This window comes from Styela clava, chromosome 7 (assembly GCF_964204865.1).
Source record: "Styela clava chromosome 7, kaStyClav1.hap1.2, whole genome shotgun sequence".
Taxonomy (NCBI): Eukaryota; Metazoa; Chordata; class Ascidiacea; order Stolidobranchia; family Styelidae; genus Styela; species Styela clava.
The window spans coordinates 13,816,424-13,832,715 of record NC_135256.1 but is presented as its reverse complement, the minus strand read 5'-3'; the positions used below and the strand labels follow the sequence as shown (position 1 = coordinate 13,832,715).

At 32.6% G+C, this 16,292-nt stretch overlaps 1 protein-coding gene across 1 annotated transcript; it reads left to right on the top strand.

The window, feature by feature from the left end:
* Nucleotides 1-3,579: 3,579 nt before the first annotated feature.
* On the top strand, nt 3,580-15,017 carry LOC120328224 (parapinopsin-like). The gene is made up of 8 exons (XM_039394654.2): nt 3,580-3,727; nt 5,401-5,582; nt 8,206-8,368; nt 8,971-9,075; nt 9,919-10,142; nt 11,260-11,406; nt 12,163-12,252; nt 13,808-15,017. The coding sequence occupies exons 1-8, from the start codon at nt 3,622-3,624 to the stop codon at nt 13,940-13,942; spliced, it is 1,152 nt and encodes a 383-aa protein (XP_039250588.2). The 5' UTR covers nt 3,580-3,621; the 3' UTR covers nt 13,943-15,017.
* Nucleotides 15,018-16,292: the final 1,275 nt, after the last annotated feature.

Genomic DNA, 16,292 nt, shown 5'->3' with positions numbered 1-16,292 from the left:
TTATTTTTACATTTTAAGCTACCTTAGGATAGGAAATAATTGTTTGCTAATAGAAATAAGACACGGAGCAGTCTACATTTGACTGAACGCATAGTAGATCCGAACGATATTTCTTAAAATTTTATTAGTTCCATGCATGCACGCTGATTTGTATTCCTGTCAACCCTTTGTAGCTTACACTAGGCGACGTCAGAGAGCTACATTAACTGGCCATTCTACTTTTTATGTCCGTCACCATGTTAGCATGGTTTGTGTATGATGAATATTTACAAAAAATATGTAGAGCGTATAAGTATATTAAACTGGTTCAAAATTTAACGTGCCAGAAGTGTGTGAACAATTTATGGAGGTAAATCTATAGGCAGGGGGATATTCATTTGACTTACACAGGTAGTCAATAAGGAAAATCGAATAAAATTATGACCTAAATCTAGCCTGGTACACACACTACGGGAATACCCAAAATTTATACCAAACAAATAGTAAACGGTCGTATTATATCTGGAATACATCTAAAACGAATATAGTTTTTTTGCATGCATTCCTATTTGGCGCAGTTATTCGCAATAAAAATAAATAAAAAGTTACGCAATTCAAAATAGCATATATATTCGCTATGTCGTCTACTAATACTTTATTGTTTCTACCTGCCAATTTCAAGTAAGATTATTATCATACATTATCTAAGATAATGCGTCTTAATCTTCGTCCGCAATCGTTAGCTACACCCTCTGGGAATAAAGATATTGTAAGCGAATAGCGTTTTGTTTAAACAAAGTCGCATGGATGAGCGCCAAGTAACAACAACAACCCTTATGTTACATTTTAAATGATTTTAAAGAACTAGGTGAAATCTAAACATTTGTTCCTACTCAAATAACATAATAACGAAACCTATTAACAGTAAATATGAATCAATATCTCCAAAGTTTCAATTCGTCATGCACATATACTGTTTATAAAATAAAGCAAGAGTTCGAAGCGGCACAGTTTACTAATATTTGATACCATGGTTTGTGGTAAGGTTAATAGCTCTCAAATATTAATATGATTAGCTTAAATTTACCACGAAAACAGGAGGTATATATTTATTTTGTCACAAATGAAAGTTATTCGTGGCCTATTTCAGCTTCATTTAATTCATTTTTCTCTCAAATACAATATATTTTTATTATATTCAATATATATGACTACCATAATAGGAATTTTATATCCAATCGTGCACTAGGTCGTGCCACTAACTCATTTTGTATTCAAATCGTTGTATCGAGATTTCTGCAATCGGAAACTTAGTTGTTCGAAACGCTGCAACCGATAACGTATTTGAAAAAATGCGATACCTCTGGTTGATCACACACTTCTTCATACTTGCTTCAACTGAATATCATACGGGTAGGGTCAAATATTATATTTTGGAAATCAATCAGGAAGTGACAAAACCAGTAAGATAAGATATTAATACGGGAGCAAAAATGACAACATCAATGGACATATTAAAATCCCCATACCGATTTGCAAAAAATCAAGTAAAATATATTTGAAGTCATTGAATTTCTGTCAATAAAATTCTGTACAACAAAAAAAAGGCAGACTAATGATATTACAGGCCTTATATTGTGATGTTCAGACGTTTTCGAGTATCTATGAGAGTAGAAGTGATGTCAGCCTCAGTTTCTATAATAGCTGATCAATTTTACTGACATGAGGCATGTTCGTTACAACTTTACGCGGTTGTTATTATTATACTAGTTTCAAAGGTTAGATCCTTTCAATCTGCATGTTTTCTTGAATTCGAAACTCACTCTGGATGTAAATATCGTAGTTCAAAATGTCCCATATCTAAAAATATATGAAAGACGGAAGATGAAATATTTGATCAAATTACCCAGTGTGTGCATTTTTAAATATGATTATCGACGTCTTTGGGGAAAGATTTTGACGCCAATTAGCGTATTTGTAAAAGCTGTCTAATTTTACGCGTCATTTAAAATAAAGTTGTATACATTTATTTTTAATTAATCTTTATTAAATTTTGAAAATGTTGAAAATGCTTTGAAGTTTGTTAAGTACTTATCGCCCAAGAGTAGAAGATCGATTTAAATCCGATTTTGATTCCTTCTTTGTGAGACTGAGGCATTTGGCTGGCGCATTAGGTTTAATTATGTTAGCATCGCTATTTTAGGGGGTTAGAAAATCTGAACTACGCACCTTGACTGTGACAAATTCAGTAATATTTTCTAACCAGGAAAGTCTTTTTGATGGTATGAGTTCTTTGTGGAAACATAAGAAGTTTCAATGAATAGGTGGTGTTCAAGTACCAGCTGTGTCTGCATAGTTTATAATATCAGCATATGCTATATATGAATTCATAATCAATTTAGCAAAGTTGGTTGATATAAATCTTACAAAATTACCCTTGTTTGATACACCAGAGTTTTAAGTTCAGGAACCTAAATTTCGACCTGACGATAGCCACCGGCGATACAGAATAATCAATTGAAACACCTTATAAGCTTCATTGCAGTTTCCAACAATATATTACTGTATACATTCTTAGATCTATCTTATTCTAATCAACATTGAGAAATAGCGAAATTTATACGTTTTTACAAACCACGTGAATATAAGAAATAAACAGTACAGATAAGATTTTTCACGTCACAATCACTTTCGGTTTTGCGATAATTAAATATTAAAAATGTTTTTTCGAAAACTGATTACGTTCAATTAACTCTAGTTGTGATGGTGGTAAAACATTTCTAATCAAGTTTCAATCCATGTCGTGGAAATTAAAAATTTTTTCCAAGTTTATAGAAAGTCTTAAAAAGGAAAGTTTTATTTTAAATTGGTGGAATATACCCTAAAATATAATTTTAATTTTAAATTGACTCGTACCAAAAAGATTTCACCTTTCGAAATTAGATTTCACGAAATTCCTAAATGCAATTTTAGGATTAATTAATTTTGTTGTTCACTATTTTCACACAAACTGAGTTAATTTGGAGGTTCTAATGAATCAAATACCTACAATGGCATCAATCCTTCACATTTATAAATAATTCATGAAATAATTAATCTCCCACGTGACTTGTGGATTACTAGGTGATATTATTGCACCTGGTTAAAGCTCAGATCAACAACAGAACACAATTGATGTAAAGTATCGTACAACATTAATTACTTGGCACAATAATGATCTATTGACTATTGGACATGAATCCGACTGCATTCATAAAGTGAAGTATTACGTTTTAATAAATCGATCGTACTTTGCTTTTATATAATTATACACACTGAATTAAACGCGAATTCGGCGCAATATATCCCTAATACAACTAATTATTCTGCATAAAAATTGAGTTTGTGCCATGGGTAATGCTATTAACGAGACAACTACTTAACATACATGTATACGTATAGAAGCGAAGCATGATAGAAGGCGACAGTCATTATCTAAATAGTTAGTAAAAACAATTCATGGGTATATGTAGGTATAGAATTGTCATAATCACATACAAATTCATATGACCCAATATTTTGTAGTTTTATGATTAACACTTTTACCTTTTCTTACTATAGTTTGTTCATTAAATATTGCACTAAACGCCAAGCCGCAATAAAATGAGGACAATGCGTGGTAATCAAGGTAACGACGTAAATCCTTGGCTGGAACAATTTGCGATGGGAAATGACGATGATGATTATATGAATTATCCAAACACCACAGGTTTGTATTTCATAACAATGTGAAATATTTCTATCAAACTGTGTCGATTTGTTCTAGTTGTAGAAATTGTATTGTGTATTGTATATATGCAGCAGCTAACTTTTATTTACTGTGAAATGCCAATTTGTTTTCCACACCCACCTTGTCTCAAACTTTCGACATTTTATTTTATAATTAAGACTAAGTGAGTGTCCGTCGTACTTTAGAGCAGGGCTACTCAATTATTTTTATCGAAGGTCCGCAAAAAAAAACTTCAAAATTATTTGGGTCCGGTCTTTCCAGAACTGATATTTCGGCATCCTTAAACGAGCATTTCCTCGACCGACTAATGATTAGTAGCATATAAAAATTGTTTATTATGGTGTTATATTTCTTTTCCTATATATTCAAAACTATGAAAATCATTTTATGATAGGAAATTCAAAAAGTGGGGCTAATGATCCAAAATAAATAATTTGGTGCGGTCCAAATCCAATACTCGAAAGGTCCGGATTCGGACCGCGGTCCGCCAGTTGAGTGTCCGTCGTACTTTAGAGTATGAGTTAAACCTGATAACTGAGTCATTCGTTTACACGGTCACAAAAAAGTTTGTAAAACCAAGTTTTAATGTGACCTTCATCAGTTTACTCTTATCGTGCTTTCCACCTCGTTTACCTCATACGTGAATTCAGTAAACAATGGTTTATATATCAAGACATTCTCGAATCGATTTTTCATATCGTATTTCTCATGATCTTAATGGACGCTACGTATATAAGTACGGAGATTCCTGCTAATATTGTACATAGCCTATCTCACCTACTGCAGGTCAGTAATAAAACATACATCAACGCTATTTGTCAGGCATAGTATATATATATATATATATATATGTATAATGGTGGAGTCGCGTATAGAAGACAATGAGAGAGTATTCTTTGCACCGCCGGTAGTTAAACTCGTTAGCGTTTTTTTGTACGCTAAAAAGAAACATGTATATAGATTGTGATTTAAAAGTGAATTGTTTTAAAATCTGCGCAAATCATTCAAATTTGGAACATTTTAATCAAAATTTTATATTAAATTTGAAACTCTGCATCTAGCTAATAAGTTTTGAAATGCATTTATAGCATTCATTCTTCAACTCAAAATGATCATGGATATATTTTGTGTATATTTCGACTTACTCGACATATTTATTCCCCAGCGTTATATAAGGGTCGGCATCTGTTTAGCACGGTGATGACAACTGAATTATTTTGCGGAGCGAGTGCAAAAGATCACAGATTCTTCGCAATGAAAATTCATTCAGAATTATATTAATTCAGCAATGGAAACCTTGAACTTGATTGGGCCGAACGAAACACTGGGCCGCTGCATTTCGTCAGGTTCCCACAGCAAATTAGGCATCCAAAAAGATAAATAAATATACCTATTGTGGCATGATATGATTACCGTATCATTGTATATTGAATCAATTCCGTTTGCCGACTTGTTCAACTATTCGAATTGCGAACACAATTTTTTTTTATCTTTGATTGATTTGCATTTATTTACCACCATTCATCTAAAGTTCGCAAATTTATTTATATTTTCTTATGCGGGTTCATCATGTAACTCATGACATACACATTTAATTCTAACTGAATTTTATATAGAAAATATCCTAAAAATATTTTTTGTTTATTTTCAAGGTATCATGAACGTCACAGCAATAAACGATGACATCCCAGCTGTCTGGGATTCATGGAATCCCCCTCACGCTCTACGTGTCAGCAGATTCTACTACTCGATGATTGCAATTTATATGTCATTTCTGTTCGTCTGCTCATTTTCTTTCAACATGCTTGTTCTTCTCACGGCTTACCATAACAGGGTATGTTGTAAATTTATTTTTCATTTCATTCAAATTTTTCATTTATAAGAGTAGATACAACGCGTATATAGATAGATGTGACATCTACTAATTAAATCGACGTCAGACTTAGAACGAAGAAAGATGGGGTAAGACATGCTTTTCATTTTACTCGTTAGCCTTTGCTGTTTTGTTAACTTTTTGTTAATCAAACTGAATTATGTCTTCCAACTTTCAAATCATCATTAGATATCAGCAAATTTTGCTCACATTTGCTTTACAAAAATCACCTTTGAGCTAGACGGCAATGATTTCTTTTTTGCTGTTTCTGGGTGTCCTGCAGTTAATGAAGCAGGGTATGTTCATTTATTGTTGCACATATTGATGTTTAGTGTGGGCGATGCGATAAACCTCATCAAAAATACACGAGTAGAGCATGCTCGAGTTAAATCAATAATATAATATGCTAACTTGTGCGTTAACGGTTTATTATTCCGAGTCAAAAGTTTCTCCAACATTATGTCCTTGTTGGTAATAGGATTGTGGAATAGAATAATTAACCGTTTTATACAAGAGCTTTCCTGGGATATTTGATATTGACCTGCAGTTCCTATTTTAGTTTCTACAGCTGTAACACAGAACATTTGCGTATTTCAATTCTCATTTAATTTTCCCTTGTCGATTTTTAGTTGGGACTCAGGTACAGGCAAGAAAATATCAATTTTATCCGATTTGAAACAATTCAAAATACAAGCTCTGATTTGGCGAAATTTGGACTTCAATTGCAATATTCGATTCCTAACTACCATTATTTTGATAAATTCCAGACTGCAATTCGTTTTTAGATTTCTTCAGTTAAAAATTTCACTTATTAGAATTCTGAAATTCGGTAAAAACTTCGTCTCCTAGTGTAACTCTAATGATAGCAAAAACTGATATCACAATCCAATTGTAAACAAGGGGTTATGTTTCATAGACCCGAATAAAAGTTATTTTTGTACAGCACTCGGTCCATGATTGAAAACTACGCTAAGTAACGAAGTAAAACACGCTAAATGAGTTTATAAACAGCAACAAAATAGACAAAAAAACATTGAATTACACGAAAGTAACTAGTGTTCTCACTTAAAACTTTCCATGATTAGATTGTTAATGACATCTTAGAATGTACAGGCGAATTTGTAAAATTTGTGATGGAAAATTGAAAAAATTAGATAAATTTAATGTGTTTTATGAATCACATTATCAAATTCCAAACCTTTTCCTGTACATTTATCAAACTTGTTTTAAATAATAATTTAGCAGAAATTACGCTCCAGTATTGTACCACTAATAATAAGACATTAAGACTTCTCCACTCTATAACATGAAATTCACAATATAGTCATTGTTTTCTAAACTATAAGATTAAATTTTATTAATGCTGATTTTTGAACGAAGCTAATTCGGTAATTCTATTATGGTCTGCTGGTAAAGGTCATACTTTTCAGAAAAGGAAATTTAATGAGATCGATAACATCGACAGTAAACGAAACGAACTGAACGAAATTTTTGAGAAATTTTTTAAGGCTACTGGGTCATTGTCTGGGCATGACTTTCTGAACCCCCTCTTCAAAATGTCAATTCTTTTATTTTCGAACTTGTTATTTATAAGATTTTGATTCGTCGAAGGGTCAAACAGTAGGCTATACCGTAATTTGTTAATATCACTTAAATCATCACAAATATCCACCAGAATACGAAATATGGTGCATTATCATGGCTTGCATCTCATGGGATGGATATAGTTCAGGGGGTGGGCGGGGTGGTTTGGAATCCCGATTAAGTACACTATGACGTCGAGGGCTTAATTTAATATGCGAATGATTCAATGTACAAGACAAGATCGATATATATCGATAGTTTGTCGAGTTACGGCACTTCACGTAGGAGATGATCCGTCTGCGATTCCTCGTAAATTCATCTATTACGTATTTGTAAGAAGAAAAATATGTTTTGATTTGACCGATAAATATTCGTCGACCCAAAGATGACCCCGTTTGTCATTGTTAGTCATCTTAAATGATTAATTACTCGAATTTGCTCATTGACCTATGGGTTCATTTGAAGTTCCATTTTCCCCGCAACGACAAACTTCTATCCGATGAGCATCTTCAAAAAATATTATAATTTAACACGCATGTTTAACTTATATTATGCTGAATAGTAAGTGAGTCTGATTGGAGTAAGTGAGTCTGATTGGAATGGTACTAAATTTTTATCGCAAACAGCCACGAATGTGCAATTTAGAATACGTGCAATGTGGACAAATAAACGATTTTTAAATACTTACATTTGTTTAATAAAATATGTATTTTTCAATCAGCAAATCGGCAATTTTTACACTTAAAAACATTTACATCAGCCTACCTACGATGGAACAATAACTTTTGGGAAGTCTCAGGTTCACCCCGAAGTTATTATACTGACTGACCTCGAAGTTATCCGACTTATACTTTATTTAGCAGTGTAATGTGCTCAACTTTTTACGACGAAAAGTTTGCAGTATTGTTGCTTTTCTATTCTAAATGCAATCAACAATATAAACATTACATATTTATATAAACCGGGTTCAAATAAATATCAAACAAAACTTTTTTTTCAGAGTATCAGGACTCCCCTTAATTATATTGTCATTAATTTGACTGTCGCTGATCTACTGGCGGTTCTCTCAAGCAACACTTTGAACGTGATGGCTAATGTAGCTGGACATTTCTTTGCTGGGAAATGGATGTGCACTATGGAAGGCTACATCGCTTCGGTTGGAGGTAATTAAAAGGGTTTTTCATTTGTTACTATTTCATGCTAGATATCATGACTCTCAGGAAATTTGATAATATTCAAATCTATACAGCTATGTATGAGATTCTAAAGTTTTTTTTGATAACATGTTCTACCCCATGCAGTGGTTCTGAAACTTTTATGACCCGTGGTCCACAAACACTCTCAATACCTGTGGTCACATCATTTATTTCACGCGCCATGTTTAGGAAAAAACAACAACAAACGAAAGCAAAAGATTAAATGTATTTGATCCATAGAATAAAACTCAGTTACTTTGCTTGAAATAAGAATAGTTTTTACAAATTGTACCTAGCGGAGGTCTTTGCTTGTGGCCCCCGGAGTATCGATCCGTGGCCGCCCGCCCTGGTGAAAATCCTCAATGCTATGATATTCTTCTTTGTCCAGGTCGTTATATTAAATGACTCGACTTGTTCTGAGTTTTGGGTTTATTTGATATTTTGACTGATCTGTAAATGGATGTCGTGTGAAATTTATAATTTCAATAAAGAGTTTTTATCCAATTTCAATCGATATAAAGTGTAAACAACGAAAAAAATGTCAGACAAATGTTTATATAATGTTCCAGGTATTGCTGGACTGATGTCAATTGCGGTGATGGCGTTTGAACGATTTTTTGTCATTTGCAAACCGTTCGGACCTGTAAGATTCAATGAAAAGCACGCAATAATAGGTAAGTGCCTTCTTGTAATTCTTCATGAGATTTATCACTCTCGGCATGGAGTCAAATAAATCCGTACAATAAACCGCTTTATATTTTTCTCTTTATATACGTGTCCATTTTGTCCATGTACATACACTTATCACAAGGAACTATGCCACTAATAACCCCTTGTTTCCCGGCAGAATTGGCGCACACCGATCGATGAAATTTACTTCATATCTTTTTCTACCGGCAGATATTTAAGTCGTGTATATCATGGCTTTCCTAACGTTTGGTGCTATGGAGCCCGTGTAGATGTTGACTATTAATTACGGAACCGTTCAATAAATTTATGAATATAAAAACAAAAACATATATTGTTACTTATCTACTAATGTTCCCGAGTAAATTAAAATTACTTTGTTTAATTATTAATGACTCTGATGTCTTCGCTGCCTTGAATTTAATACAAGCTAGAAATAAATATAAAAATAAATTATATTAATTAAAGCTGTAAATTTGACACTTGACAAACATTTCAATAAATTAGTGTCGAATTGTGGCAACAATGCGATAATTGAAATCTGGCAATATCTATTGGGACTTATAGATAATGTCATAATTGAATTACCACGTTATTGTCAAATTTTAATAATGTCATATATAATTGCTTTTTTTGACAGTTACGAAAATAGCCAAGTATTTTAATAAGTAAATAGCTCGCGGAGCCCCTAGGTTTCTCCCACAGAGTCCAAAAACATCCGGAATGTGCTTCCAATATATTATACTTATGATAATTTATAACTTATGCAACTGTTAGACACCCATCTATAATAATATCACACTAATATGATAAATTATTTTTGTTTTTAGGAATTGCGTTTACCTGGATATACTCTATCTTGTGGAACACCCCACCAATGATATTTTGGGACGGATATGAAGCTGAAGGAATCGGAACCAATTGCGCACCAAACTATTTCGTTACTGAACCAGGAAAGAGAATGTTCATCGTCATGTATTTCGTATGGTGCTTTGTGGTTCCCTTTTTCATCATCGCTATTTCTTACACAAAACTGATCATGAAGCTTCGTGAGGTAAAATATTTGCATATATCAATTGATATTTCGTTTGCATCCAATCTGTGCTGCGCGAACAATCCTACTAACTTGAGATCAAATTGACTTGTTTTTTCATACCAGGGGCAATCAGTGGCACAATGACTCGGTATATGATAAATATAACAAATAGATTTGAATCGGTACTCCTGAAGTATGCGCACCAAGATGTCGCACAACCTGAACCCTAACCTGGTACACAACTTGAGTTCAGGTTGTGCGCCGTCTTGGTGCGCATACTTCAGGATGTCCTTTTAATCTTAGTTTTGTTGTTAATGAACAAAACATTGATTGTTTCATTGAGTCGTTCGAGGGTCTTGCATCACTTTAACAATTTTATTTATGACATAACCTTGTATTCAGTACACGCGGATCCATTGATAAAAAATATAGTGAGAAATGAGCAATAGTTAGGTACTCGCTACTCCATCTTGTTCTGTGATGAGTATATAACGATCTGAAATTAGACATTTTAATCTGAAAATGATTAAAACTGAAGCGTCTGAATTGTATTTCTAGAATTCGAATTTTACAATAAATCGTGATCATCAATAATCTATTTTGGGGATATTTAAAGCGCAATTGAAATATATATATATATATATTAAATATATAATACGTTATACTAGTGTTATTTGATTTAAAAAGTCAACCATTTACAATGCTAGGGTGGTGAAATAATGTGAATCAATTAAATGAAAAATATTAATTGAAACAAAATGGCAACTGCAACCATGAATATATAGTGAGGTCGGCCTAAAATTGACATAAGCAACAGACTTTTATTGTTAAAAGCGCCAGTTTTTTTTAATACTACATATACTTCGAAATTTTTTTACAGATTTTCTAAAAGCACTATCCTTGTATTTTTATTTTTACTTCTTTTAATAATGCCATTTTATATTATATTATCAAATCTTTATAACATGCTTTGTCTTTTTAAGAATTTTCGTCAAGTATTTATAAAAAGTGAATTGACAAGTATCTGACAGTTGATAAACTTTGAGCTTTCAGTTACCACCGAAGTTCTAAATTTCACGTATATATGAGTAGAAAACAAAACTTAAAATGATACAAAAAATCATCATTTTTATAGATGAAAAAAGCAACCATGGTTCAGAGCAGTCGTGGAGTTAGTGCTGACGAGGAAGTGACGAAGATGGTGGTTGTCATGGTTTTTGCTTTCTGTTTCTGTTGGACTCCGTATGCCGTTGTCTCCATGTACACCGTGATAACCTACCAGGTAAGAAATACTATATGATTTAGAACTTGGGTGTGCAAACTGTGGCCCGCGGGCCAAATGCAGCCCGCAAGGAAATATTATGCTGCCCGCGAAGAAGTGCCAATTTTGAACGATGTCCCCGCGAAACGAGTCTTAGTTTAGTTAATCTGGTACGTGGGAGCAATTCCAATCCTTTTGCGTCGCAAAGTCCATACCAGTGTCTGAGTGCCACTGTCATACTGCGTTAGTAAAACTGGCAAGCAAATCCTGTTGCAAAATACACTATGTTATAAAAACGAGTTTCTCACTGAATTCATTTAAAGCGGGTGTGACAATAAATTCGAATTTATAGCAGTTTTCTTTAGAAAATTATGCGTTTTACCGCACCATTTCTGCAAGGACCCTATCAATGCCGTAAAATCAATAACAAAACGAAACAATTTTTGTGCCTGCAACTACTAGAAAGTTTGTCTTAAATAAAGGTGCGGCACGCGGCTTCGCCCAATTACTCGTATTTGGCCCTCCTGAAAAAAAGGTTGAACATCCCTGATTTAGAAGATAAAAAAACATATCAAAGACCACTCTTTTTTTACTTTTCGAGTTATGCGCCAATAAGGGTATGATATATTTGTACCGGATATTTTTGAAGGTTTTTTTATTTGTTTTACATGCTATGAAAGAATTGTTAATAATAATTATATTACTAATATGATTGTCATTAAAATTTTTATATAATATTCTTAATCGAAGTGCTCCTTAAAACATCTTATTTTGCAGACTAATTACGCTCTCTCTGCCTTGCCTGCATTCTTTGCAAAATCAGCAACTGTCTACAACCCCCTGATTTACATTGGACTCAACAAACAAGTATGTATACTTATGTATGTATAAACAGCTCTTCCAAATTTTGGCAAACAATTAGCAAAATATACTAATTTATTAGAAATTGGCAACTACTCCAAAAATATGTCTGCATGCTAAATCCATTCAATACAGTTTTTGTTGTTATTCAAAATCGAATGAGTAATCTTCGAATGAGTAACCAATCTTCTATATTCCAATCACTATTAAAGCTTATTTAGGTATATCTTTTCGAATTTTCCGATTTTTTCAGAATTTTAGTGACAAAAAAAACAGAAGGAGTTTTTATCAAAAAATATTTCTGTAAACAAAAAATATAATAAAGCTATTTCGATAGAAAAGGACAATAATATTTTAAAAAAGAGCATGATAGCAATGCTCATATATATGGACAAGAAAGCCGATCAACTGACGTGACCATCGCAATGTCAGAAAAATTTCATGCAGTCAAAAATAAATGATCCGAAGGTGTGAATAATCAAAAACAGAAAATCTTTGGATAATCAAACATCATTCCAGCTTCTTCGCCTCATACCACATATTAGAGCTTTTTGATTTGATTTGTTACAACATTAAAAATCCATGCATAAATTTACAAAATGATTTCCTATCGTAGTAGGCATAATGCCAAAATTTGAATTGAAATTTCAAATTATTTCCATTTCATCGGCATTATGGATTACATAATATAAAAAATACGGATAATAAAACATCATTCCAGCGTCTTCATCTCATACCACATATTAGAGCTTTTTTAATTTGATTTGTTACAACATTAAATCCATGCATAAATTTACAAAATAATTTCCTATCGTAGTAGGCATAATGCCAAAATTTGTATTAGAGTTTTCAAATTATTTCCGTTTCATCGGCATTATGGATTACATAATATAAAAAATACATGCTTATACATGATTGATTTGGTTTCTTATATAGCCTTTATTCAACCTTACTTGAGATAAACAAGCAAAATTGTGTACTTCCACAGTCGATTTTCATTACTAAAAATATCAACTATTTGTCTATATTAAGGTTTTGGGGTTCAATGGGTCTTACTGCTGCTTCAGTGCACTACCGGAGTAATTATATAAGTTTTAGACTTTTTTAATTGTACAAAATGATATATATTTTTTCAAATTTCGGAGATAGGTTGTTTTATGTCGTTTCAGCTGCTGGGCAAAGTGTTAAATGTATGCAAATTCGACATCCAAGTTAGTTGATTTCATCAACCTGGCATGATTGATAATGAACTCGAAATTCTTCGCGAAAAAATAAACTCTATTGGTGTAAATAATGAATTCATCTGGCTCTACGAATGCTGTATAATCAGAATACCGTACTCGGTTCACCCCGACTACAATTATATGAATGTCAGATATTATTTTGACAGATTTTTGCGCGTTCAAATGACCTTATTATTTTCTTTATATACCGATAATGGATTACTGTAATAAATATCGATTTCACAACGATGGCCGAGACTGTTGAATAAAATCGATAGCAAAGTTGATGAGTTTGATCGATAAACTATAATCTAATTTTCATTCTTTATCAATTTCAGTTTCGCGACGCTACGATCCGTTACATTTTCAATGGAAAACATCCCTGGGCGGAAGATGTTGTTTCATCCAGTATGGCTCCGTCATCTATGTCGGCTATGACTACAGTCAGCACAAACAAAGTTGGCCCAGCTTAAATGCTACGAAAGAAAAAGAAAAATATGATGCACTTTGACTATAAATCATAACACATGAATTCAGTTGATATTCAAAATTTAAAATGTACTCTGTGTCGTACATGATACACAGATAAATCATATAATCGTTGCCCGCTAATTTAATGTCCGTTTTTAAAGAAAAAAACATTTACATGACGCCTCGTTACTAGGGATATTGGATGAATTCAACATACATAATTCAGTAAATACTACGAAATTTGGGTTTAGTTGACGTTTTCTAATATTACTTTTCTGCAACGTTTTTGATCATTTTATATTTCGTCATATATTTACTCATTTTCGATGAATTTTGGCCCGCAATAAAACGTTGAAAAAGCTCCAAGTATTAATCACAGCTGTAATTATGTGTTAGTATGTTTTTCAGAAAAAATAACTTTATACATTTCGTTGCAATATTTTGAAGTTTAAAAAGAGTTTAAAAGATGAAAAGTATGTAATGAGGAAACTTGCTCTAGCACTTGAAGTTCGACGCACTCATTTTGAATTTTTTGTTTCAACTCTGATTTCCACCTTCCATTCATAACGAATCATAATATCATCAGGAAATAGAGTTTCTGTCATTATTCTGTAGCCTTTTATTTAATAGACATAAAGTTTTATAATATAGTATGTGCCCTAGATTAAGCTGCGTATAATGAATACTGGATAAAAATAATTCAAAGTTTATTTCGCATTATTTTTCATTATCATAAACAGTGGGCCCATTACAATGTTTCTGACACCCAAAACGGCTTAGCATTTTCGTATATTTTATTTTTCCATTCCAGTAATATTGTCCTGTGATTTCATTTCAATCAAATCTATTTGGTGAACGAATCGTTAGTGATTCGGAAGTTTTTGGAAGTCGCTTAATTATCCATATACAACGTTGTAAGGTTCTTGACGACGACAAATTGACAATAACTATGTATCTATCATCAAGTGCATGTAATTTTATTTATCCATTGATTTCTGTATATTATTGTTCTCATCAAAAATCATTATCTATCATTTTAAGCAAGCCGCCAGTCAAATTGATACATATATATGTGTATATATATTTGTGTTTTGTGGGTTGATTTTTAAAAACTCTGTATGATTAATATATAAATAAATATTGCTATTGAAATAATTCTTGTCATTTTTGAATATTTCCTAACGGCTGATAGCACAATTTACGTCAATTTCTGATTATCACAATCAGTGTTCTCCATTGTTACACGACACTTTAATGGATAATAGCAGATAAAAAAAATCGTACTTCAAAAGGCATTATATTGGAAAATTGCATATCGTTCCGTACATTTTACATACTTTGTTTACTTTTCGTTCGACAAGGTTTCAATGCGTCTTCGGTGCAATTTGACACTCAAATATGAATTGTTTTTTCTATAATTTTCATGGAAATTTTCACTGGATTTGATACAAAATACTACCTCTTTCTAAAGTGTCTCGAAAATAGTGTGTCTCATATATGGCCCACTTTCCTAATGTCATCACTCGGATCACTCACGATACATCTCTAAGATGGAACATTTCTAACACTTGTATCATTTGTTTTTTCCAACCTTTGCTGCTGAGACTTATTTTATAGCAGTAATGCACAACACTGAGTAAGTTTATTCCGACAGTTGCTCACAATTTAATATACTTATACGGCCATCACTCCAAGCATAAACTAGACAAACAAAGTTAAAACTGTCAGAAGGAAGTGAGCGAAAACAGGAATAAATCACAGTTGCCATATTATTGGTGGGCACAGACAGCTAAGCTGGCTCATTTAAATTATGTGTAAAACTCATTTGTATTATACACAAAAAATAATACAAGCAGCAAAGCAACATTAATATTAAATTTAGTATAAGAAATCAGCCTACATAATCCGATATGGAGCTACTACGCTTATATAATTGTACGAATATCGTAAGACTGGCAGAACTGTTGATAAATGATGTGGAAATTTTGGATAAGAGGCCAGGGTACACAGGCTGATATGAGGCTACTACGCTTATATAATTGTACAAATATCGCAATACAGGCATTTTGATAAATGATGTGGAAAAAGGATTCTAGAGCACAACCTAGTGTCCATAAATAAATACTAAACATTTCTTACAGTTGGTGCCCAGTATCCACAGCTGATCATGAATGATTTGATTTCTAATTTATTTGCAGTGAATAAATTTAAGTAAATGTGTACAAGTTAACTGTAGGCGTATAGTTGAACTGCGCCCACCGCAAATTCAGACAATATTTCAGTTGTGAAAACATGCCTAACTTATATATATTATAGGGGTGAAGATGAAACTTTGAATTACTGAAATCACCT